At 40.6% G+C, this 24,672-nt stretch overlaps 2 protein-coding genes across 4 annotated transcripts; one reads left to right on the forward strand and one right to left on the reverse strand.

Annotated features, from left to right (window-relative positions):
• Positions 1-340: 340 nt before the first annotated feature.
• Positions 341-4,349, reverse strand: RPL24 (ribosomal protein L24). The gene is made up of 6 exons (XM_068417370.1): positions 4,253-4,349; positions 4,063-4,138; positions 2,699-2,809; positions 1,493-1,629; positions 1,047-1,110; positions 341-471 (listed from the first exon to the last, which is right to left on the reverse strand). The coding sequence occupies exons 1-6, from the start codon at positions 4,255-4,257 to the stop codon at positions 391-393; spliced, it is 474 nt and encodes a 157-aa protein (XP_068273471.1). The 5' UTR covers positions 4,258-4,349; the 3' UTR covers positions 341-390.
• Positions 4,350-4,367: 18 nt separating this feature from the next.
• On the forward strand, positions 4,368-24,297 carry CEP97 (centrosomal protein 97). 3 transcript variants are annotated; one of them, XR_011049667.1, is made up of 12 exons: positions 4,368-4,632; positions 7,910-8,052; positions 9,352-9,510; positions 9,915-10,016; positions 10,566-10,679; positions 11,629-11,795; positions 13,061-13,225; positions 14,970-15,103; positions 15,617-16,349; positions 17,383-17,458; positions 18,210-19,864; positions 21,993-24,297. XR_011049667.1 is itself a non-coding variant. In XM_068417369.1 (11 exons), the coding sequence occupies exons 1-11, from the start codon at positions 4,581-4,583 to the stop codon at positions 18,921-18,923; spliced, it is 2,559 nt and encodes an 852-aa protein (XP_068273470.1). In that variant the 5' UTR covers positions 4,368-4,580; the 3' UTR covers positions 18,924-21,069. The 3 variants fall into 3 exon arrangements, 1 of the variants encoding a protein (XP_068273470.1); XR_011049668.1 differs by lacking the exon at positions 21,993-24,297 and having other exon boundaries at positions 18,210-19,638; positions 19,779-21,069; XM_068417369.1 differs by lacking the exon at positions 21,993-24,297 and having other exon boundaries at positions 18,210-21,069.
• The last annotated feature ends 375 nt before the right edge of the window (positions 24,298-24,672 follow it).

Genomic DNA, 24,672 nt, shown 5'->3' on the forward strand with positions numbered 1-24,672 from the left:
CACTTACAGACGGTGCTGCTTCACACACCCTTTAGTTTGCATCTCTGCACTCAGAAAGCTCTTTTTAATGCCACTTCATGTACATGTGGAATGAACTTGTACTCATGTGCTGTTTTGTCCTTCAGGCAAGAACAGCTTCTCAAACCTCAGCCCCGTCTTCCCTGCCACCTGGGTCATTCATTAAAGACGTACGAAATGTGTGCTAATACAGCAGATTGTCTAAGAAGGCAAACGTTTTATGGCAAGAGAATGTTTTTCAGCCTGCAAAACCAGACATGGTTATTTCATCGATTAATTCCCTTCAATGTATCTCCCACAGCTGAAGAGAACATGGCACAAGTTATGAAAGTTAGCCAGATGTTTATTCAGCGTGACCAACAGTTTGGCAAGTTAGCGCTTTCCACCAACACGGGGAGCAGAAACCTTGACTGGTTTCACAATCTTCTGCTTAGGTGCTGCCTTTGTAGGAGCCTGTAAAGAAATAATAAAGTATGAGCAAAGAGAAGCAATTTATCTGTAGTTCTGAAAGTGTCCCCGTGTATTCAAGATTCTTGACGAAAATTGGGCAACTTAAATCAAGATCAGATTAGAATTGCAATCTATCAGATCAGAATCACGTTAACAGACTGTTAACACACATACCACTGTGAGCCTACAACATATATGATGCCAACATATGGTATTAATTCATAAGTAATAATGAAATAGATGCTAGCATTCATCAATGTGTTGTCACCAAGTTCTGAGATAGTGAAGATTTCACATCCAGACGAGTTTTTAGCTATCAAGAATCTCTGACATATGGTCAGAAAGTTGCTTTACTGTAAGACTTATTTCTTCTGTAACAAAGGTTCATTCTGTTCAGCTGCTTGGGTATGTTTAACTTTTGTACTGAAGTTTGGTCAAGGTGCTTCCAGATCAAAACAGGTAAGCAACTGCTTCTTCCAAACACAAATGGGCATTTCCAGTTAAGTGCTGCAACAGAATGTCGTGTTACAACCCGGTACATTCCATTTCACGATTTCTCTCCACCTGTTGCACCTCACCTTTGCAGCAGAAACAGCCGTTTTCTTGGTTGCCTGCTTAGCCTTCTTGGCTTCTTTTGCAGCCCTGGTAAGTCACAGAAAACAAGGAACAGTTACGCGTGTCTGCCATTCAGTGTTTATCTCAGCACTGCAAGAACTCCCTAAGATCAAGGAAGGAATGCGTTATTTCAGGTTTATCCTCTGCATTTAGTACCCTCTAGGGAGACTACTACAGAGACAGCAGAACCATGGGTGACAAAAGCAGTCTTTTCACAAAGGGAGAGGGCAAGAAGAGACCCTTCTCTGCTGCTGCTCTCTCTTGCTGAGAGTACACAGTATCACCTCCAAACAGACCCACAAAAAAGCTTATAAAACACAAAGCTCATCTACAATTTAAGCTCTTGTATGAAAATTGTTAATAAACTTTGAAAAGCCTGGTATAGCTCCATTGATCTCCGATTTCTCACCTAATAGCTTGTTCCCTCTGCGCCTTTCGCACTTCAGGCTTCTGATTTCGTTTAGCCATAATCTCAGCTAAAGACGCACCAGTGATCGCTCTCTGAAACTTCACAGCACGACGCGTGCGCTTCTTTTGTACCTCTTCCTAAAACGGCAGGAGGTGAAGACAGAGAATTAGTATCACAAGACATTACATAAAAGGCTAAAGAAAATTACAGAAACACACTGCTATTAAGACTGAAGCTGTTATAGAACTGTACACAGAAGTAGAATTTTACTCCTCGCTTTGGAGATCACCGATTTCTTCATTTGCCAAAGCAGATAAATAGCTAAAAAAGAACAATGTATTCGCCTTTGCAAGGTATGAAAAAAAAGGTTATTTTGGAAGAACGTCAGAAGTTCAGCGTCCTGTAAGTCCCAGAAAAAAAAGGAGGGAGGGATAAAGTCCATTTTGATGGAATGTCCTGAAAGAAAGACACTTCCCAGCTGTTTCAAGCAGGATCACAGTGCTGGGCAGCAGCGTAAGCCATCGAACATCAACTTTCCTTCTCCAAACTGGTAAAAACACTGACTTGTAACACATACATAAGCCTTTCCGAAAGCTCTTTTGCTATGCAAGTTTAAGCAAGAGCACTGAAAATACCTCATGCTACACGCCTTCCTAATTTACCTTTTTCACGCAATGACAACCACATAGGAAAGACCTCCTCCTAAGATACAGCCCAAAGTTTTCAAGAAGGTTACGTGAAAAGTTCCGCCACCCTTTAAACCCCAAGTCATCTGTTTGGAAATATGATCCACCAGATTTTCAGCTCTCTATGCTATCACCAGTCAGGAAGTTTACAAGTCTAAACTTTTAGAAAGTCTACATGTTAAATAGCACTACCCACCTTCTGCAAAACTGATTTTTTAAAACACATGCCACTCATACAAGCATTAAAATCAACTGAATCTACCGTGGTTCTGCGTGAGCCCTCAAAGCAAGGGATATAATAGAAATAAACCGGTTTTGCTGAACCAGTTAGCTTTCAAACATAAAGCAACATATAAACTCATGTAAATGCACTCACATTTTCACCATTATTGGCCAGTCTTCATCCCAGTTATACGGGTCATGCTTCTGCTAAACACCAGTGCACTCAAGTTACCTCTATTCTAACAGGCCGTATCTTTTGAGGAAAACTCTAGAGCAGCATTAGTTGGCGTGTACTTACTGACTGTCCTTTCTTGTGTTTACGCCTGTACAGAACAGTCCAGTTGATCTGACGGGGGTTTCTCTTGGAAAGGAATGCAGACTCACATTTTGCATTCAAGAACTGAAAAACCTGGGAAAGGAAAAGTATTTTGTGTAAGCTTTGCTTCTATGAAAGACATTATCACAGCTTACATTAACATATCAAGTAATTATTTGATTCAGTGTTTTTCAACAGTGATGCTTTTGTATTTCTTTACACAGCTCTGACAAGCCAAGATTTTAGAACATAATTTAAAAAATGTAAAGTTGGAATTTTGTTCCATCGATTAAACTGATGTCCTACAAGGTGTTCCATTATAAGGATTTTCCAGGCCTAATTTAGTTCTCACAATAAAGTCCAATGTTACAGTTTTTGTTTTCGTAACACAACGAAGCAGCTTATTTTTGCTGAGGAAAGCAGAAACTACCACTTGCATCCACTGCTGCACTGTATTCTAGGCACAACATGAACAGCCATATCCAGCATCACACTTCTCGAGTGTCTGTGCTCAACAACTATGTGCTTCCTCTATGTGTAAGAGAGTCAAAACTTTGCACAAGGAACACACAGAGACCAATACTCCACACAATTCCTTCCTGCATAGTTACACTAACCTTGCTGATTTATTATTAGCCATACAATTAAATCTGAAGTATAAACAAATTGCCAGGAGACCACCTGAGGATTGAAGCAGTCCATTTACTTAGCTATCATTTCCCAGGAGATTCTGGACAGCAGGACTACTGTACTGAGATACGCAAAGCCCAAACCCTCCTTTTATAGATGAATAATGTATTTCTGTTTATGACAGTCCTACCTGTATGAGATATGGTGACCTGAAAGGGCTCTCCTCCCTATTTTATCGCAGTGATCCGTACCCCAATTATTTGCAAGTCCAGTTGTTTGCATCAGCGAATCTCAGCATTAGATCAGTAAGCCTAAAGAGCATTTTCTACAGAACTTTGGTACTTTAAACCAGACTCGTTAACATCCTTCCCAAAGCAGAACCTGAAGCCCCACTCCAAATCCCAAGCCACAGCACAGGCACGGTTCTCCCGCGGACCAGGTCGGACGGCAGCCGTGACATCTGTACACCGACGCAAGCACGGCGATGCTGTTCTCATACCGCTCAAGACCAGTGTTCCAGGCAGACGCCACAGCGACGCCACCGGAGACCCCGGCCCACACCGAGCTCCCCACTGCGCCTTCAGTGCGAGGCCTCCGCTTCCCCCGGCACCGCGCCGGGCCCTCCCTGTCAGGCTCACCGCCCTCCCCCCTCTGCACGGCCCGCTCCTGTCAGCCCCTGCCGCCCGGCACGGCGACTGGGCTCGCCCAGGCCTCACCTTGCCGTCGGTGCGGGCGTAGCGGCGCCCATGGCCTGGGTAGATCTTGTACCCGCTAAAGCTGCACAGCTCGACCCTGCGCGGGAGAGAAGAGTTAGGGGAGAGAGGAGGAGGGAGGCGCGGCCCTCTGGCGACCTCCCCGCGGCGGATGGCCCCGGATGGGGCAGCGGGGAGCCGCCAACCCTCTTACTTCATGATGGCGGCAGCTCCGACGCGGTCGGCGGCCGGGGCGAAGAGGAAGAGAGCATGACGGGAAGCGGCGACCCGTGCGCCGCGCGCAGGGGCTGACGGGAGCGGGAGGGCCCCGGCTGCAGCGGCGGGCGGACGGGCGGGGGGCACCGCGGGAGCGCTGGTGCCGGCCGGGCTCTCCCCCAGCCGGTTAACGTCCCACCGCGCGGCTCCACACGCGGGACCTTCCGTCATACCGAGCATAAAAGACCCAATTTTCCCGTTGCGGAGCAAGGCGGCCAATCGGCCTCCGGCGCTCGGTTGCCTGGCAGCGTTGGGAAGCGGGAAGCATGGCGGCGGCGGTTGCGGGGAGGACCGAGGCCGCCTCGCCGGCTGGAGGGGGTAAGGGGAGCACCGGAGGCAGCGAGCCTACCGGGAGCTGCGCGGCCGGGTTGCAGGTGTTGGGGCCGGTGGGGGTTTGTCTGGGTCTCCGTTGTGCGCGGCGGGGGCGCGCAGCGCACCGTGGGAGCTGTAGTGCCGGGCGGGCCCTGCGGCCGCCGCGGGGGTCGGACCGCAAGTCCCGGAAGCCCCCGCGGCCCTTGGTGTGGGGCGCGGGGGGACTCGCTGAGGGGGAGCTGGGGCGGCACTGGGGAGGCGAGGGCGCACCCTCCTTTCGGGGGCGAGGGGGCGGCTCGGCTGCCCCCCTCTTCGCTCGCCGCGCTCCTGCGGCCGGTGCCTGAGGGCCCCGGGTGGGGCTGGAAGCGGTCAGGGCAGCGCGGGGCGAGGAGACGGGCCTCGGGCAGCCCGCCCTGAGGGTTTGGCTCTGGGCGTGGGGGCGCGGAGAGGGGCTGTCCGTCCTGCCGGGGCCCGGGCCCCTACGGAGGGGTTTGCTCGCAGCCTCGTAGAAGGTGGGCCAGGAGCTGCAATAAGGCCTTTTATCCTACAGTGGAGGGCAGAGAGGTCTTGGGGGGCGGCGTCTCCTCCGAGGGTGCATTTTCTTGCTTCCTGCAGCTGTGTCCGAGAGGACGGTGCGTTACAATAGTGCAAGTCTGGCTTTGAAGGCTGAGGGGCTCAGTGAGCGAGCAGAGGCCTGAGCAAAGCTTGTGAGCTGACGGGGTCCGTTAATGTACATAGCTGCCAAATGAGTAAGAAGCAATTCCGAAACGTTTTCCTGGGTACAGAGAGCTTGTTAAGAAAATCTCATTGCCAAAGTGTTATGCCAGTGAGTCTTCATAGTATGAAATCGTGTTAACTTTCTTAAGAGATAGATATAGTTCACGCTGTATTTTGAATGGTTATGCTTAAGCAAGCAAAGTAAAGGACCCCAGCTCATTGCAAGGAGAAGGACAGACTCCCTTGAAACAGGGACCTTTGCTTCTCTGAATGTTAAAGCTACCCACAAAGGATACCCCTGGACAACTGAGCGCCAGCATCCCAGCTCCTCTAACACCTCTGTGAAACCCTCCCGTTGTCTGACATCATAGATAAGTAACTATACCAAGACTGGCTCCAGGGATGTCTAGATCAACAGAGAAGCAAGTGTGTGATGACGCCGTAGAAATATAGTTTATTTGCAAATGGTAGTGTTTGTTAAGTAGCAGTTAGTCAAATCATGTTGTACATGAATGCTTGGAAGGTATAAGAACCATGTGTAAATCCACATTCTGGGTGACCCTGTTTGAATGGGACAGCTTGGGCATGAATAAAAGGGTTACTCTTGTAATTCTACTGTGTGTCCTAGCCTCTCTCCTCAGTCAGCATGGGCCAGTTGCAAAATTTTGTAACAAGCCCTTAAATAAACGGGGAGGTGCAAAATTTCTCCGTTTAGTTAAAGTGACCAAGTGGTTGCAGAAGTGGCTACTTAAGTGAGAAACACACAGTACCTTCTCCCTGAACATCCAAAGGTGGGAGTGTGTCTGGTACTGCTGGCTCTGCGTTGTTGCTCTTCAGAGCTCTTCAGGGTGGCTGTGGGTTTGAGAAGCAATTGAAATGTAGTAGATGTCATCAGAGATGCTTCTTAGAAGAGCATATTCTGTAGCTGACAGAATGGTACACCAAAAATATTTGTCTCCATCCTTAGCATAACTGAACCCTAAAAGCCTGCAAACTGTAAGAATAATAATATATAGTGCATGTTAGGGTAAGAACATTATTCTGGAACATGCTGCTGAAAAAGGCAGCGTTATTTACTGAGCATATGAGCAAGCACTGCAATGGTGTGTGCATGTAAAACATGCAGCAGAGGCTTAATATATGAAAATTATTATTAGCAGGTGCCACCATGGGTACCCAGTGATTCAAGTTCCCTATAGGTGGCAAATGTTTTCCTCTTAACTTTATATAGTAACATTTTAATTGTGTGGTCCATTAATTAAATGATATGCTAGCCTATGTGCAGTTTGCTCCTGCCCAAATGTCACTTGTACTGTAGTGTGGCTGTACGAATGGGTTCTTTGTTCTGACTTTGCTGCAGCGTGTAACATTGAGCCTATCAATACAATTTAGGGACACAAGTACCAAAATCCTAAGGTGAGATGCACTGAAGGATTTGGCCAGTGAAGTCCTGGAGTGGTTCTTTGGCTCTGAATTAGACACATTCCCTACCCAATAAGTTTAATACTTAAGATGAGGTTTTGCAGCAGCCAGGCTGCTAAGAGGAAGCATCTCTTAACAGATCTGATAGGAAATTTTAAAGGGAGGGTTGAATCTTAAATTTATTTCTTCTCTGAAGTTTAAGCATTCAACTTCTGACAACAGAGAAGTGTCAGTTTTGGTTTTACAGGCTGAAACCTCTGTGTTGAGTTTTGTACCTAGACTGACCTTTTAAAAAAATGGCGTAGGCTAATATTATTTTTCCTTTGAAGCACAAAGAGGGAGAGAGAGAGAGAAAGGAAAAAGAGAAAGCTGCTGCTTCTATTCAATGGTCTAGCTTTTAGAGGACTTATTTCTTTTCCTCAGGCTGAGAACTATTGCATGGGCATTTCATATTTATGAGTTAAGTGCCCTAATCTTCAAATATTTTAGCAGGATGGAACTCTCCAGGAGCATGAAGTTTGTAGGTTTGCATCCTCATCAGGTTTCCCACATTCTGCCTGATGACAGGGTGGATGCTACTTACCCTTTTTCGAGGCCCCTCCCTTTTTAATTTTTTTTTTCTTTAGTGACAGGTATGGTTGCTGTTATGTGCGGAGTGTGATCCTGCAGGTGTGTGCTAGGTGTGTGTGGGTTTGCCTATAAGCAGGAATTTAGATAGTCCTACACATAGATAGGTAGTTGTTAAGCTGCTCAAAACTTGAAATCTTTGAAGAATTGAAAAATTTAGGGACTTTTGAAATTTGGGGTTTTAAGGATCGCACGTTTAAATTTACCTACAGGAATTTTGCTCCGCTTCCCACTTCAGATGATCTGTTACTGACTTTCCCAGAATTGCACCAGAATTCTTTATTGGGTCAGGGCCTGGAATCCAGATCTTCCAGTATCTGGATCAGTTATTCTAGTGTGCTTGGTCTGAAGTAATTTGCTTCAGTTGTATGTGGAAAAGTAAGTTAATTTGTATTTGCAAATTAGCTACATGCATTATAAAACAAATCTGCTTATCTTGCTTTGCTTTTTCAATATGTGTTTTTGCATATAAAGTGTTGACTTTGGGGTTGTGTTTTTTTTTTTTTTTCCTTCTAAGGTTTGGTAGTCAACTGGTCAGGTCGAGGACTGCAAAAACTGTGTCCAGCCTTACCCTGTGATGCTGATACTCACACTCTGATTCTGGACAAAAACCAGATAATTAAACTGGAACACTTGGAGAAATGCAGGAATCTGATGCAGGTCAGTGTTGCTTGACTTGAATTTGCTGTGAAGTAATGATACTGTGATGGTAATTAAAATACTTCTGATTTAAGGCCATATTCTGTAATTGAAGTAAGTTAGCAGTTACTGTCCTCATAGAAAAATAAATGATGGCTAACTAAAATAGAAAGCTTTGTTTTCAGTGTAGCTCTACAGTTGGTAGCGGGGGAGGCTGTTTTGCTAGTTACCTAGGTAACTAAAAATGAACTGAATAGATGTTAATGGGATGAGTGTCATGAAAACACTTAGAAAAGTCACTGAAAACCCAAATTTTGGTGCTTGTTAGCTTTTTAATACTTGAGCTTTGTAACCTTAAAAGTAACTTTGCATGTTTACAATTACACAGAGGAAAGGTAAAACAGGCAGGACTCTCTGGGTTTCACAACTCTTCACAAAGGAAGAGGGTTCGTAGCCTTAATTTGCAAGAAGAAAAAAGCCATGTGCATTAGGTTAAAACAGAAATAGCAAATAAAAAATTGAAGTGGGAGGGATCTGTGTAGTCTTGTTAACAGATCGATTCATGTAGGCCCTGGTGTTGCTAGTGCTTATCCTTAATTTTAATACTAGCAGCAGTCCATTTAAGTTCCTGAGGGTATTGGTGATAACAATGTGAAGTATGTGCATGGTGCTTGCAAAAATCAGAGTATTAATTCCTCCATGGCAAAGCTGTACAAGTCCATGTTAATTAAAGTGCCTCCAGATAGACTTGAAGTCACCTAACAGCTTCTAGAGACACGCTAAACTGAGATAGGAGAGGTAGGGTTTGTTGCTACAACAAACCTTCACCAGCCTGCCAGCTTGGTGGTCATGTTATTAATGTGTATGTCTAATCAGGAGTTATCCTTTCAAAAGTTCATGATTTACAGTCCTGTTAGCACAAGACCTTTTTGGGAATTATCTGAAATATATTTTGTCCTCTGCCATGTTGACAGTAAGTATGATTTTACATGAGGAATGGTGCAACAATTTGCACAATGATTTGGCAATTTTGATTTTAAAATCTTATTTCATATGACACGAATCCTCATTTGTTCTCCTTTATTTAGCTGTTGCTAGGAGGAAGATTTCCTCCAAAGTTGTAAAGACTACTTTCTTTCATCAGTAATTTTTTTCTTGGCTCTTGCAGTTTTTTTGTATCTCTGTTATTTGCTTGAAAATAGAATACATATATTGAAGTAGTTCCTGTTGGATTAGATTTTTAACCACTAAAAATAAAAGCCTGTTCTGTCTGTGCAGTTTACTTAAAACTGTTTCTTTCATTTGTGTGTCCATCTGCAGCTTTCTGTGGCCAACAATCGTTTGGTGCGAATGATGGGTGTAGCAAAACTGACTAAGCTCCGGGTGCTAAACTTGCCTCATAATAGTATTGGGTATGTGGAAGGGCTGAAGGATTTGGTGCACCTGGAATGGCTGAACTTGGCAGGAAATAATCTTAAGGTAAAGTATTCAGTCATTATACATTTTCCAGAATCTAGTGTTGTAGGAATATGGAAAATGCTGCAAAGAAACCAGAATAATGTTTCTGATGTTGACTGAAACAAGTGTTAAAGTTTTGTGTCTACTGGTTTGTGAAACAGAAGAGGGCAACTTTTGGTCAAGAATTGTCTAGGAAGAAAATAAAAGGTTTGATATCAAAATGTAATGAGAATTGGGAAATAGTCCCTGAAATAGGAAAAGAATTATCATCTTTAAAATGGAACTGTGTAAAAACATGGTTTTCGTTTTGGGTTACTTACCTGGTGTTTTTTAGCTTTCAAAATAACTTCTAATTATTGATGCCTGGTTTTATTTAGTGACTAAAAAAGAATTACTGTGAGTAATTGACTTCTTTATTTTTGTAGGCCATTGAACAAATCCATTCCTGTCTAGCTCTTCAGCATCTTGATTTGTCAGACAATAACATAGCTCAATTAGGCGACCTCTCCAAGCTTACAGCACTGAAGGTAGGTGCTATTTTATCTCTGATTTTGTTACATTCTTAGCAATTTTCAAAGCAAATTTCTTTAAGCCACCTTTTAAAACATTCATTGTTAAAACACTAGCTCTTAAAGCATTTTAATTAAGCACTATTAAGAATTCTTTTCCTTGTTTTCAAGTTGCAGGAACTGAGGCAGTGATTTTTCTATAACCACTCTAATGATTTTGATAAAGATAACATGGTGAGATCTGGTTCATAGCTCTCAGTTCTCTTGTCTCATGTCATGAATCAAGACAAAACATGGTGTTAACTCTTTCAGCATGAACACTGTAGGGAAAAAATGTTTCCAAAAACATTTTTTGTAATTTTGTGAGTATACTTCAGTTCTGCATTTTAAAATGAGAAGATTTTGCTCTGAAATATAAAAATTAGTTTTCCCCTGCTGGAATAAACAAAAATAATTTTGTTGATACTAAGTATAGTTCTTTTGTGTGCATTGTGCAAATATTGCCTGAACAAAAACATGGGGATTTTGATCAAACATACATTTCATCACTATATTTTTATTTTCTAGACTCTGTTGCTACATGGAAATGTTATAACTTCACTTCGCACTGCCCCTGTTTGCCTACCTCAGAATCTGACTGTTTTTTCTTTGGCAGAAAACGAAATCAGAGACTTAAATGAGGTAAGAGATAGAAGATATATCACCTTGCCTTTAGGTAAACTGAAGGCAGATAGTTGGATAATTCTTTTGAGGATGTAGCTGAAAACAGGCTCTGTTCTTTGCAACAACCCATATTGATAGAAGTAACTTTTAATAGTTTATATGTAATAACTATACTTGCATTAGCTGCACAAGCTAGGTGATACCTTTTAAAATTTGTCCTTGAAAGAAACTTTGCCTTATTTTATGTTTTTATATTACTCAAGGATGTCAGAAGTATACTTTGAGGATTAAAGTCATAGAGAGCTTTTTGGGATTGTCTGAAGGTTGAAAACTGAGCTGATTAACTGCTGCAGAGGGCTTCTGCAGCTGCTGTGTTTAGAACAGAGGTTTGAATTGTGCTTGTTGCAACCGAATGTTTTGGCCCATGTCTTATTTTATCTATTTCTCAAACACCACATAAGAGAAACAAATATTCTGCCTGTGATTTTTGCCTTTGTTTTGATTTGGTTTTTGGAAATACACGTAGCAGCCAAAACTGTCAATTGGACTTCCACCTTGGAAGAAAAATCTTATTTTGGTAAAACATTTCTCTTCAAAACAGGACAGTGTTTCTCCAGCTTTTTAGCTTGCCATTTCTTTTGGTTAAAATCTCAATGCCTGTTGTAGTGAACGGGAATCATAGAAATACTATATCTCCCTATACGTAAAAGCCCCATTCCCAGATTTTAAGAGAAGCTAATGCTTTCCAAGGGCTATAGTACTTACAGGAGAATTAATGGGAAAATGGCAGTAGTTGATAGAAGGTCCTTTGAAGATGTTCATATTCAAAAAGAAAATGTGATTTTCAGTGTATTTGTAGTTATGTTGTTTTGTGTGAGATGTCTAGCTGTAACAGGAGAAATGTGATATGGTCTGTAAGCATTTAATGGGTTCTGTTCAGTTAACAAATAGATCTTGTTTTCTCAAGGTTTCTTTCCTGGCCTCTCTTCGTCAGCTGGAACAGTTGTCAATTATGAACAATCCTTGTGTGATGGCCACACCTTCTATTCCTGGCTTTGACTACAGGCCCTATATTGTCAGCTGGTGTCTGAACCTTAAAGTTCTTGATGGATATGTGATTTCGCAGAAGGAAAGGTGACATAATAGTATTAAATCTCTAAAATTAAATAAAGTCTGGCTAAGCTGAAATTGCATTTTTATATAATTAAAAAATGGAAACGTGCTAATGATCTGAAAATCTGTTTGTCTTGCTAATGGCTGTTTGAGACACAGGCCAATTAACATTGTTGCGTTTACTAAAGTTTTCATCTGTTACACTGTAATTATTAGGTAAGATCACAAGTTTATTTAAGTAGAAGTATGAAGTTAAGCTTTTGTTTTGTTACTCGACCCACAGTAGCACGTTTACAAAGCCAAACTGTGGTAGCAATTTATCAATGTCCTGTACCTCTTCCAAGCTTACAGCTTATTTGACTTTGCAGAATACGACAGTCAACAGATCTTAAAGCTATTATCTCGGGGGAAGCTCGAATGTGCCCTTTTATAAAGGGCCTGATTTGCATGTGCATTTCAATATTTGGAATTTTCTATATCAACTATTCAAATACTATTTTGCTCAAATCACTTGTTACTGTATCATTGTGGTCATTATATCACTATGATATCTGTGTGACAGCAGAGATGTCTTCTTAAAGTTCTTGACATCAGAACAGTCCAACCATAAATATTGTCCAGTATAAACACATTCCAGTCCAATACATTAACATATTCCAGGACATCAATGTCTTTATTTTCCCTGTTACTAAAATAAAAAGCTGCCTTTTTGGTTAAGGGTAAACCAATTCTGTTTCTGTTTCACCATAACATATTATCACTTTCCCAAAACGTTGCCCATAAGAATTCTAGAAACTTTTTTCATGGCGAATGGGGTTTTCTGTGTTAACTGTATTATTATATATAGATATATTAGATTAAAAGTTCTCAGACTGAAGAGCATTTAACTTAAAAACAGATTTCAGTTGTTGAATACTTTCAGCAGGCTTTGCTCTCTCTGCTTATTCTGCACGTTTGTGTGAACTTTTCTGTTCTGTGAAAGCTTTGCTGATAAATTCATTGACACAAATGTGTTTTCAGTGCTCAAAGACTACACACAGATAAAGCAAAGACTGCACAGTTTTGGTCAGAGGGTTTTTTTGTTTCATTGATGCTTATGCGAGGGAATACTTTATTCATCATTTTGGTAATGAAATTCCCAGTTCCTCTGGGCACTGCGCATGTTCCAAGTTTTGATTAGATTTGTAGATCAGCTCTTACATACCCACTAGAAGAACAGTAATCAAAGGAGAGTTAGGGGTTTTATGCCATGCAGTAATGGTGACCATTTTCTATCTTCCTAACAGTTTGAAAGCAGAATGGCTCTACAGTCAAGGGAAAGGAAGGTCATATCGACCTGGGCAGCACGTTCAACTAGTCCAGTACTTGGCTACTGTTTGTCCTCTTATATCTACGTACAGTCTCCAGACTGAAGAGGATGCCAAACTGGAAAAAATACTGAGTAAGCAAAGGTGAGAACTTCTTGTTTCTCTGTTAGAGAATGTAATCGAGAACATAATTATATGTCTTATTATGTGTTAGATATAATAAGATTTCCTTTTAAGTATTTCAAAGCAACAGTGAGGGCTAGAGATGGGCAGAGTAATGGAGGTACAGGATGTGTCCGAGAGGGGAATGAGAGGCAAGACAGCAGCAGCAGCTGGAGTGTTTTCCTGCTTGCTGGGCCATCTAGGGGCAAATTCTCTATATTTTTTTAGTCTATGCTCTGTAGGACATTGAAGGTGACTTCTGTGAAGACTGTGATTAAAATAAACAAACTACCTACTGAGATTGTTTTGCTGTGGAGAAAGTGAGGAAAACCTCGAAAAGGAGCTTAGATTAACTTTTGTTCTAGTTGTAAATGAAGATTATTGTGGTACACTGGTATATTAGTCATTTTGTTGTTATTAGCATGTTCTTTCTTGGTTTTAAAGTTAAGGTTGTCCTTTGAGGGACACTGTTCCCAGGGATGCACTTGATGATCTCTGTATCTGGCACCTCGGGTCTGTCAGCAGAGGCCTCTCTAGAGCCTGCTGGTTCTGCCAGCAGTAGCTGTTTTGCTAAGGTCTATGCAAGTAGATGAGGAGAGTTACCATGGTGTGCTTTCCTCCCTTGAAAAGATGAACTAATTGGGATTAAAAGCCAGAAAACATAACAATACAGGTATCTCTATTCCCCAGGACCTATTGACAAACTTTTTTGCAGAAAGATCAGAGCAGAAGACTCAGCTCAAAGGAGCAGGCTACGTAAGTGGCATAGTGTGGGTAGAAAGTTGGGCAACAAAAGCGTTGTGGTAAGCAGAAGGGTGGCATCTCATCAAAAGGGCTGGAACCTTGGAAGCATCTGGAAGGAGCTACTGCATACTTTGTCAGTGTAGATTGATCTCCAGGAGAAATTATAGAAATAAAACCATATTGACATTGGAATGTCCAACTGAGTGCTCTGACATTCACATGATGTTTCTGGGAAAAATTCAGGAAATTATCTTGCGAAATATAACTCTTTAAAAATAAAAAAAAAAAACACAAACAAAACAAAAAACAGACCCCAACCCTCAACAAAGAAACGAGCCCCCCAAATCCCCACCCATAAAAATATTATGCACACACATACATGATATTTAAGGCAGTTTGACTTTCTGACCTCTAGCTCATGATCTTTGAATTTAGCTGGGCTGAAACAACCTGTGTGTTTTCACAGTTTGTAAAGGATGATTATGTTTGTGGCCATGTTTGTTGATTTGTTTTAGGATTTCATCCCTTCAGTAACGGGGATGCCCTTTCCGTGGTTCAGTCTTTTTCGAATGCAAAAGACACACTCCCTCCATTCCTTAAACCCCTCTGTGCATCCAAGCATAATGTACCCTGCAGTAGACACTTACAATATCTGCATATCTCCTTTGGGTGTAGAAATACTTTGTGGGTTTCAGTCTATAGTCAGAATTGTGTGCTGGGTTTTTTCTTTTTTTTTGATAAATGTACATGTAATAAAGAAAAAGGGGCAGGAGGAAGGGGAACAGGAGCAGTCTGTGCAATCCCCTGCTTTGTGAGTAGTCCTGTTAGTGTCTTGTAGGTGTAGGGATCTGCATAACTAGACTCTTCTTTAGAATGGTTTGATCACTTGTTTCCTTTAAAGTAGTTGACAGTTTCTTTTAGATGTCTTCTGTACCAAAACAGTTTAAAAGAAGTATAAAATCTGTTGGAACTCTGTGCTTAGGCTCCACCAGAGGCAGCTGATGCACGAAAACCAAAACGAAGGACCACCTGCATCTTCTACTCCCAACAAAACATCACCAGTTACTTGTGGACACAGCAGTCCAGCCCAGCCACCACAGATAGTTCTTGAAAGTGGTAAGAAGCTAATCTGCACCTCTGATCTAACCTGTGGAAATAAATATTAACTTCATGGAGAGAATTTCAGAACAAGGTCCTGTTGTTATTTTATTCTATTGATTTTGGGAGATTTTTGACTGAAGTTATACTTTGTTTTCTAAAAATACATTCCATGCTTATTCATGTATTGAATTGCTAGTAAGATTGTTAGGTGAAAAACCCAATCCAATAAACTAAAGTGTTATTACTTCAACTTTTCCATCTGATAAAACTGTAACTTCTCCAGGGGGAGGCAGTTTGTGCAATTTACTGCACTCAATATTTGCAAAGTTTGTGGATATTACTGTTATAAGTAGTTATTGTCCTTATTGTTATATAGAAATAATGCTTATCATTACTAACGTTTTAGATCTTCTTACGCCCCCAGGTTCTAACTATCTAAACCAAATTGTGAATCGCTGTGAAGTAAAAGATGGTCTGTTATTGAAATACTATGACACTTTTTTTGAATGTGGCTTTCTGCCTGTCTAGAACCTGTCATCCAGAAGAATTCTTGGGTTGGACCAAGTGCAAATGATGATCATTCCTATGCACTAAAGAACACTTTTCTTCTTGAAAGAAGTTTTCCCAAGGATCTATACCTTGAAGATATACAGACAGATGAAGACAAACTAAACAGCAGCCTTTTATCCTCAGAATCTACTTTCATGCCAGTTGCTTCAGGATTGTCTCCAGTGTCTCCTGGAATCAGTTTGGGCCTAGAAGATGGTGATGATACAGTGATCGAATGTGTGAGCGCTGTTAATAGTGGAGAAGCAGCGAACAAGCAAGAAGCTTCATGTGTTACAAGGGAGTGCTCGAACAGAGCAGTGGGAAGTGTGGAAACTCAAGAGAATATCAAAGAGAGTGTGCTGTTGCCTTCTGGTCCAGTGACAGCTGGCCTGACTGCTAATACTAGCAACAGTTCAGCGTCCTCTGAAGACCAAGTTCTGCATGCTTGCCACAGAACCTCAGTAGGTGCTGGATTGGGAGTTACAACTCTCTGTCCTGACCAGATGACAGAAGAAAGTTCTGATTCATTAGCTGTTGTCCATCAAGGTGCAGCTAAACTGGAAAGAATGACTAAAGCAGCTACCAAGCTTCAAGCCTGCTGGAGAGGATTTTACACAAGGAACTACCATCCCCGAGCCAAGGAAGTGCGGTATGAAATTCGACTCAACAGAATGCAGGAGCACATCGTTTGCTTAACTGATGAAATAGAAAAGTAAGTTGAGGTCATGCTGTGTATTTTCAGATCTGAATGAATATAACCATCGTTCCAGGATATTTCAGAACCAGGTGTAAATGGGTCTTGATATGACTACGCACAGTAGAGCCTAGCATTGGTAATATAAAGCTGTGGTTACAGTAGGGGATCTCTTCCTGTAAGATAGGCACAGTTATGCACATAGCTGTTCATATTCTGGGTGCCTTCTGTGAGTGGATTGGGTTAGAATACATTTTTCTATTTCTCCTTTAGCAGGACTTGCATGTTTCACTGCATAACTGAAATAGAAATTGCTAAGTGTGATTTTTTTTCTTTTTTTCCTTGTCTCCAAGCAATTAAAGTCTATAAATGAACTGTCCATATTGAGTATCATTCCTGCCTTGCATGACACAATTTTAAAATGCGATTCTCTGCTTGGTTCTGTTTTTTTTTTTGATCCTATGAATCCATGTTTGGAATCAAAAGTTCCTCAATTTGTAAGATATAAATTGCAGATTTAGTTAATATCTTTCTGGATCAGCCTGGAAGCTGGCAGTCTGACAGGCTCTTTTGCTTTACTATCACAAGTGCCAAAAGTTCTGTGAATCAAGCTGAGCCCTCAGTGAACCTCTAGAAACTCCCAGTGCATACACATCGTACCTACATCCAAGTGATATCAGTTGGGGAGAGCATAATTTGAAATGAAGAAGCACTATTTTGTGCGGGGTTTTTTTGTGCAGGAAAAAGAAGCCTGTGTAGTTAAAATGAAGAGCTTAGGTTCAGTTTACAAAAAGACACTTAAAGTACTAGCAAGTCAATAAATGTGCTGCAGCAAAAGGAAGCGGAATCTTAATGTAACTGAAAAAAAACCTTGAAGTCAGCAGCTGGATCTTGATGGCAAGCCAGACTGCAGTGATGTCGTAGTGTTAGGCTCTGTTGTATCTTTCAAGAGTGCTGTTACCCAAGTAGGCATTTTTATGTATTCTTGTTGATCTCGTTACCCAAATGTTGCTTCTTTAAGCTGCATAAATTTGAACGTGTGTTCTTGCAGACTAAGAAAAGAAAGAGAGGAAGATAAGATTCAGAGGCTTGTACAGGAGGAAGCTGTCAAATTTCTTTGGAACCAGGTAAACAGTTTTAGTCCTCTCATTCTTCTGCTTACGTATGAATTTGAAAGGCATTATTTCATACTGTACATCCTGAAGAGACAGGCAATATGGTTCATTTTTTTTCCAGTGATGACTTAGGTGGCTTATTAGAATCTAATTGCAGTGTTGTTTGCTATACTGGTATTCTGGGGGAAAATAACATTCAGAAGGGAAAATAACATTCAGAAGTGTTAGCACCATAACACTGGTTTTGTTACAAAAGGCTAAATTATAGCCTGATGTGAAGAGGAGGACAAAATGCAAGGGAAGCTAAATAAATGTAGCAGAATTGTGAACAACGATGTGACTGCTAGATGCCCAGGGCAAATGAAAAGGTGTCAAGCTATGTTGCTTGTAAGCAATTAATTTCTAAAGTAGAAAAGTTATTAATACATCTTTTAATAAGCTATTCTTCCAAAAATAAGACTATTAAGCATGGGTTATTTCATAAAGGTTCCCTATCTTTTCTGTTTGTAAGAGGAGATTCCTTTTTCTTCAGGTACTTGAACTGAGAGGCTTGTGTGCTCTGTCAGTGTTGGGCATCTAGGTTTAAAAGCCATTATTTAACAGTGGGAAGAATATATTTTCTCTAAAGGTATAGCAAATCTTTTGTTAGTTCACTAGGTCATAAATTTTATACTAGAGCTTTGTTGCTGGTTGCAAGAAATACTCTAGAAATCAAAGTACTTTCTTAATTGCATTTCATAATAAAATTCTGTCTGCTTTACAGGTTAAATCCCTTCAACAATGGCAGCTTTCAGTGACACAAAATTTAGGTGCCACTTGGCAACCTGGGATCCCTTCAGCCAGTACTTTCTGTCCACCTGAACCATCTATTCGATCATCCACACTTGAGCAAGGAACCCCACCAGATGTTAGTTCTGCTTTGTTAGTTCCAGCTAGTGATGTTCTTCAGGAAAAGCCTTTGCAGTTCCCAGATTCTGGTTTTCATTCTTCCATGACTGACCAGAATCATGACGGTGACTTGTGTAGCTCTGAGAAGAGTTTAACAGAAGGAACCGAGCGCTTTCTTTCTGTGGAAAGTGTCAAACAATGTGACAATTCTGTTTCAGTGTATTCTTCAGATGTAGAGGATGGCCATGGAGAATGTGAGGAAAGTCAAGAGAGCTCTAGTAACGAGCAGGACAACAGACTAATGCAGCAGTATTTGAAAACTGTTCAGCAGCTGGAAGAGGCTGGTGAAGGGACAGATTGCCTTGATGAAACAGAGGGTAGCTGGCCACCAATGGCTGTTGCAGCAGAAAGCCAAGATTTTTCATCTGACGCTGTCTCTGTAGATCTGCCTCAAGATACATCTTCACCTGCCCAAGGTGAAATCAGTCAGACACCTGAAAGCTGCAAACTGAATTCAGGAATGGTAAAAGGGAAGCAAACAGACTGCGATTCTTCGTTTCAGATGCTGCATGTTGGGATAGCTGTATAGTAGGCTCAGTTCCACACAGGACTAGGGATTCCATTTCACTTTCCTTTCTCTTTCTTCTTGCCATTCATACAAAACTTATTTTTCATGTGTGCTGTTTCAGATTTTGACTCATGTTACCAATTTATGTTTTATTTAATATTTTATTGATGTTGCAGAGGACTGACACTATGCTAACCTGAAATCAGCAAAGTGCTCAGTGACAGTCATGATGCACTTTATTTTCAAACATAAAACTGATATCCCAATAACTGGCTTTCGTTGAACTAATTCTGAAGACTGGGTGTGTTGGGGGGCGGGTGTTTGCTGTAAGTTCGCTTCAGTGAGTGTGTTAGTTAAGACTTTTGAATTTTTTTCTGGAAGGCAGGATTGAGTTCTTACTTTGCAAACAGAAGGAAACGATATGGGAAGAAACAGAGCCAGTACAGGCAGCATGTGCGTGTATGGACACAGCCCGATGAGGAAGATGAAAGCAGTTGCCTTTCAGGCTTCTTTTGACTTTGACAAGGGTAATTTCATCAGTGTTTCAAAGATGCATTCCATGAAACCAGTGTCCAAGTCAGTGACTACTTTTTGTCACTTACTTGAAGCTGCTGGCTAGAAATTAGATCATTTACATACACACTGAAACAAGGACTTACAGGATTCAGACCTTAGGGAGCTTCAGACAGACTGTGACCTTTGTTTGCCCTGGGGTTGAATTTCCCTGCTTTCTCAGGTAAGACTCCAAGTGGAACCAGTAGCAGCCTTTCCTAAATAAGAATTTCAAAAGGGCATGTGATTTGGAAACACTGTTTCCAGGACTGCACTGCTGGGTTACAGCAGCAGACTTGGTGACCTATCCTTTGTCTCCACAAGGATGCTAATGTCGTTGTGGGATTTGGACCTGCATGGCTTTCAAGACATCAGTGTGTTTGATGGATCACAACTGCTTCTATCACCAGGTATAAATATTAAAAGCAAATGCCATGACTTAAAACTATTTCTTGACATCCTTGTTGGGTTTTTTGTTTGTTCTCTGTCCAGTGTTTGATGTTCTAATTAGACAGGGATAAAAAGCTGTATTTCTTCCCTGCTGGCCAATGTGCTAAGTTACCTAGGCTATGCCTTCCACTTAAACACTGGCCAAGCAATAGGGTTTGTACCTTGCCTGGCCATTGCTATGTTGTTTTTTTTAATGGAAAAAGATAAGGATTCATAGTGTAGTGCAAAGTGGCAAGGGAAATCTGTTTTGCCATGCGATATGTGATGGACACTGGTAAAATAAAAGCTGACGTTGTGACTTCTAGGGGTCAGTTCAGTTTGCTAGTACTGCATCTTGCAATGTGCACTGGAAGGCCAGTTTTTCAGGAGTTTGCTAATGTTAACTTCTCAGATATAAATACACATGCATATTATAATTTTCTGAATCCACATGTTAACTTCTGGTGCTATGGTGGTGTTAAAATCAACTAGGGCTCTTTTAAAGTGGCTCTTATGGCCATGTTACCATGTAAAATAATTTAATTTTTGTAAAAGCTTTGGTTGCTTGTCTACTTTAGGTTCTGAGCTGAAATTTACCCCTAGTCAGGAGTTTGCCTTGAGACCAGTATCCGCTTGAGGCCTCAAAATAGCCTTTATTTAAAACATAAATGGTGTATTGGACTTGTACCAGCCATCTGCCCAGTGGTGAAATTCACCTTGGAAGAATAAAGCTTGCCTCTGTGTATAGAGTAGCCATCATCTCTTTTTTTTTTCCTCACCCCCCAAAAAAATCAGTTCTAGGGCACTAACTTCTCAAAAGAGCTGTCATTACAGTCAAACTGACATTTGACTGTGCCTTGCATACATGAGAACATTTAAAAAACAAAATAAAACAAACAAAACCAGGAACTGAAGTGGTAGATTCTTAATACGCTGTGGTACTAACTCAGTCTAGTTACAGCACAGATGTAGCATAACCATATTCATAATTAGATCTTGGAGCACGAGTGTGCTTGGGTATTGACAGTGGTACAGGTGCATTAATGTAATCACACGATCTAATTAACTGTGCAAAGAAGTGTGTAGGCTACGTGATCGTACCCTTGTCCTCCGAAGGTTCTCAGCTTGGCTTTAAATCTGCCATGCTTGGAGATCTCCACAGTTCATAGGATTTGGCTCTTTGACTGTCGATCCATTATATTAAAAAAAAAAATCTCGTGTAAACCTTTAAAGATACTTTTTTTGGGTTTTGAGCGAGAAATTATTTCTGTCTGTGAAAGAGTTGTTGGACCTTACGCTCTGGAGGCAGTGGTTCGGTGTAATAAAACAGTAAGTTCTCTTTCGTGGCAGAGTGCTGTATTAGTGTATGCAAGACCTGGGAGAAACTAGACAACTGTCTGGATAAAAATGTTTCACTTACTGACACTGAGGGACCATATATTTTTTGCTATTTTGTATTATTGTCACTTTTGCTGAAGAATTAGAAAGAGGAGGAACTAATTTTGGAGGTGTCAAAGGGGGAAAACTTGGTGAAACTTAATTTTTCGTGGAAGCCCTAGGTGTTTCTTGACATTTCCTCTTTTATTAGGGCTTGCAAATGCAAACACAAGATGACTTATTTTAACTAATGCCTAGGTGAACGTTTTTTAACTCCTAACCTGTATATCTGAAAGTGATTTTATGAAAGTACAGCACAGTGTGTGCTGACATATAATCAACTTTATCTTACTCTTTTGGGGAAGCTGTGAAATACGATTTTTTTGCTGATGTTCTGAAAAGTATCTTGCATGTTTAGATGAGTTGCCTAAATATTCAGAAATCACAAAGAACAATGAAGTTTTGGATTAGTTTTTACAGGGTTAAATGTAATTAGTTTGTATATACACAAAATATTTTCATCCTGCCCATTAGAATACATATAGGGAAACACATAATGGGGGATAGAGTGGAAAAATAAGGGATCAAGCTGGATGTATATTTTAAAAATGACTTCTTTTGCTCTGTTCTGAGGTCTCGGAGAACCATGGTGTGGAAATACCACGGTTTAATATATGGCTTAACACTTACTCTTTATCTGTATCAGTATGTAATATTCTTTTACCTCGATAGGTATGCACAGCTCCTTGGAGATGATGGCAGTTTCATAAAGGAATCAGAAGGCTTTAATATCTGAAAATCCATGTCTGAAATTTTCCTGTATTCATGTTGTACATCTTCCAGCATTTTCCTTTTGCAAGGCTTCATATTCAACACAAGAATGTACTTTGTAGAAGGAAAGCTCGTCTGTTGTGTTTTGTCCTGGGCTGATCCTCCAGTGCCGATGGAAGAGGTTGCTCGTGGTTATTTGTCAGGCAGCGTCGTCAGCTCTGCAGTGAGTACAGTTTAAGCGCTGCTTTAATTTGCTTCAGAATAATCAGCTCAATATAGCTCAGACTAACTATTTAAACTGTGCCACACAATTAGTTTTGCCCCAAATGAGGTTGTTGACACGTGGAAACATCTTTCAGCTACTCTGTGGCAGAAATTACTCCTTTGCCTGCTTTTCTGAAGGTAGGGACAAGAGGGAAGGTGGAAAGGCATTTAGCTGTGTTTTCAGGTTTAGTCTGTGACAGCAATCACGAAAGAGTTGGTGTTACCATTGCAGTTTTCTCCCAGTTATTTTTATAGTTTACACGTTTCAATCTTTCATGTAATCAAGGATGCATTATTTCTACTCTATGAAATATTTGATAGACACTGTTCCAGATAGTGTTTGGAAAAGGAGAAGAATATCACGAAAGCAGACCTGTTGTTTTATATTTCAAGGGTTTTTTTAAAGTATTTGGATTGTATTGATTCCTCTCTGTTAGATAACTTCTTCACCAAAAGAAAAACACAAGGCAATGTCTCATTAATGACAGTAAGTAAACTTCTGCTTCTGCCTTCTGCCATGAACTGAGCTTAATGGTCACAGCTCTGGTTTTAGTACCTAGGACTGTCATTTAAATGAATTAACTGAACGAATGCAGCAACTCTAATGTTTTTGTGGTGGCTGTTCCTGTGTGGTGCTATTTTGTAAACAAAGTATGCGTAGCAAGGATGGGATTTTTAAAAGGTACTGAACACTGGCCTAACTCTGCTTTCATTTCCTTAAAAGCAGCAGGGTCATGCTTAAGTTGAGTCTCTGTGAACTGGCTGTCTAGAGTGGTATTTTATAATATTCACATCTCCAGAAGTGTTCTTATACCACAAAGCAAGAAGGCATTAAGATTGCAAATTTTATTATGTTGCTTCTAAAACACAAATATCTTTCAGCAAATACTTGAGAAAGTTCTCGTTCAACTAAATTGCAGAAGCCCTTTGTTTATAGTTAACTTCCTTAAACAACCATAGATCCTACTTATTTGCATGCAGCAATTTAAATAATGCACTTAGCAGCCAGTCTGTATATAAAAAACAAGGGTTTTTTTATTCTGAATAATGTTGTGTGTCATTGAGCTTGCACATTGTTCCTGGGTTTTATGAATTTGTATATATTGTCTGAAGAACTCAAATCTTAGTTTCTAGTTGTAGCAGGTTGTTTGATGAACAAAAATGGAAAATACATTCCTTTGAGACTACCTGGGTACTTTTTACTGGACTTGAAGTTACAGTGTGTCTCACACAGATACACTTTTCCCTAAGAGGACAGAATTGTAGCATTTAGTGGTGACCACCAGAATGACAATAAAATGTAAAAACTGCTCAGTTCCCCTGCTTTCAGCTAGTGGAAAAGAGACTTTTTTCCTGTAGTATTAACTTTTTTTTTTCCCTTGAGGACTGTGCCGCCCAAATCAGTAAGCATCAAGTATTCATGAAGTCTTTCAAAAAGTGTTCTTTAATATTTACAGGGGTTTTTTCCCAGTTTGGATTTCTAGGACAAGTTAAAATCACTTCCATTCTATATGCCTGCCAAGAAGTTGGGACTTTCTGTCTACTTTTAAATGCTTTCTTTATGTCAGTAATGGAAAAAGCACAGGATCCTTTACTTGCAAAAGCATAAACCAGTATTTATCAGGAAAGGTGCTTTATCTCTTGGAAAGTGCCATGCGAAATGTTATTGTATAAGAGCTCTCAATAAGAAACTTCTTTTTCTGCCTTCGTTATATGGGCCAAATTCACTTGTAGCATAATTCTACTGAACTAAATTTTGTTGAGTCTTTCACAGTAGTATTCTTCTACCTCTAAACTAGAATCTGAAAAAAGAACAATTAGGCATTGATTTGTCTTTCTACCTCTCACCATTTTCTGTGAAGAATGGTGGGTGGTGTTAAATTGGTACGGTTCCTGTATTTTCTATAAGTGTTTATATTTCTGGATTTATTGTTTCTTAAATATTTTGTCTGTACCTCTGAGTTTTGACTTTTAAATAAATGATTTGTACATTTATTGAAAATGTTAATTTGTGCTTGATCCTGACTCTTACAGCTAATAGTCATTGTCTTACCATTGGAGGGCTCTTTTGGAGATAAAAATTTAGAAATACAAAGAAGTGATGACAAGGTAAGCATTAGCATCCATGACTTGGTACAGCTGAGGCATCTCATGGCCCACTGTTCCAGTGCTGAAAACAGTAAAGAGTGTGGTGAGGTACCTGAAATTTGGACACCAGTTGATTAGTAGATGCCACTGAAATTGGTATTTGTGACTTACAGTCCTTTTCTGTCACTGGCACTCTCTTTCATGTTCTTAATTCCCTACTCTGTTTAAATTAAAAGATGTGGCAGTATTCTGTTCAGAGCTTTCTAGAAAAAGAATTACAGCTATGAGC

The sequence above is a fragment of the Nyctibius grandis genome, chromosome 23 (genome assembly GCF_013368605.1).
Source record: "Nyctibius grandis isolate bNycGra1 chromosome 23, bNycGra1.pri, whole genome shotgun sequence".
Lineage (NCBI taxonomy): Eukaryota > Metazoa > Chordata > Aves > Nyctibiiformes > Nyctibiidae > Nyctibius > Nyctibius grandis.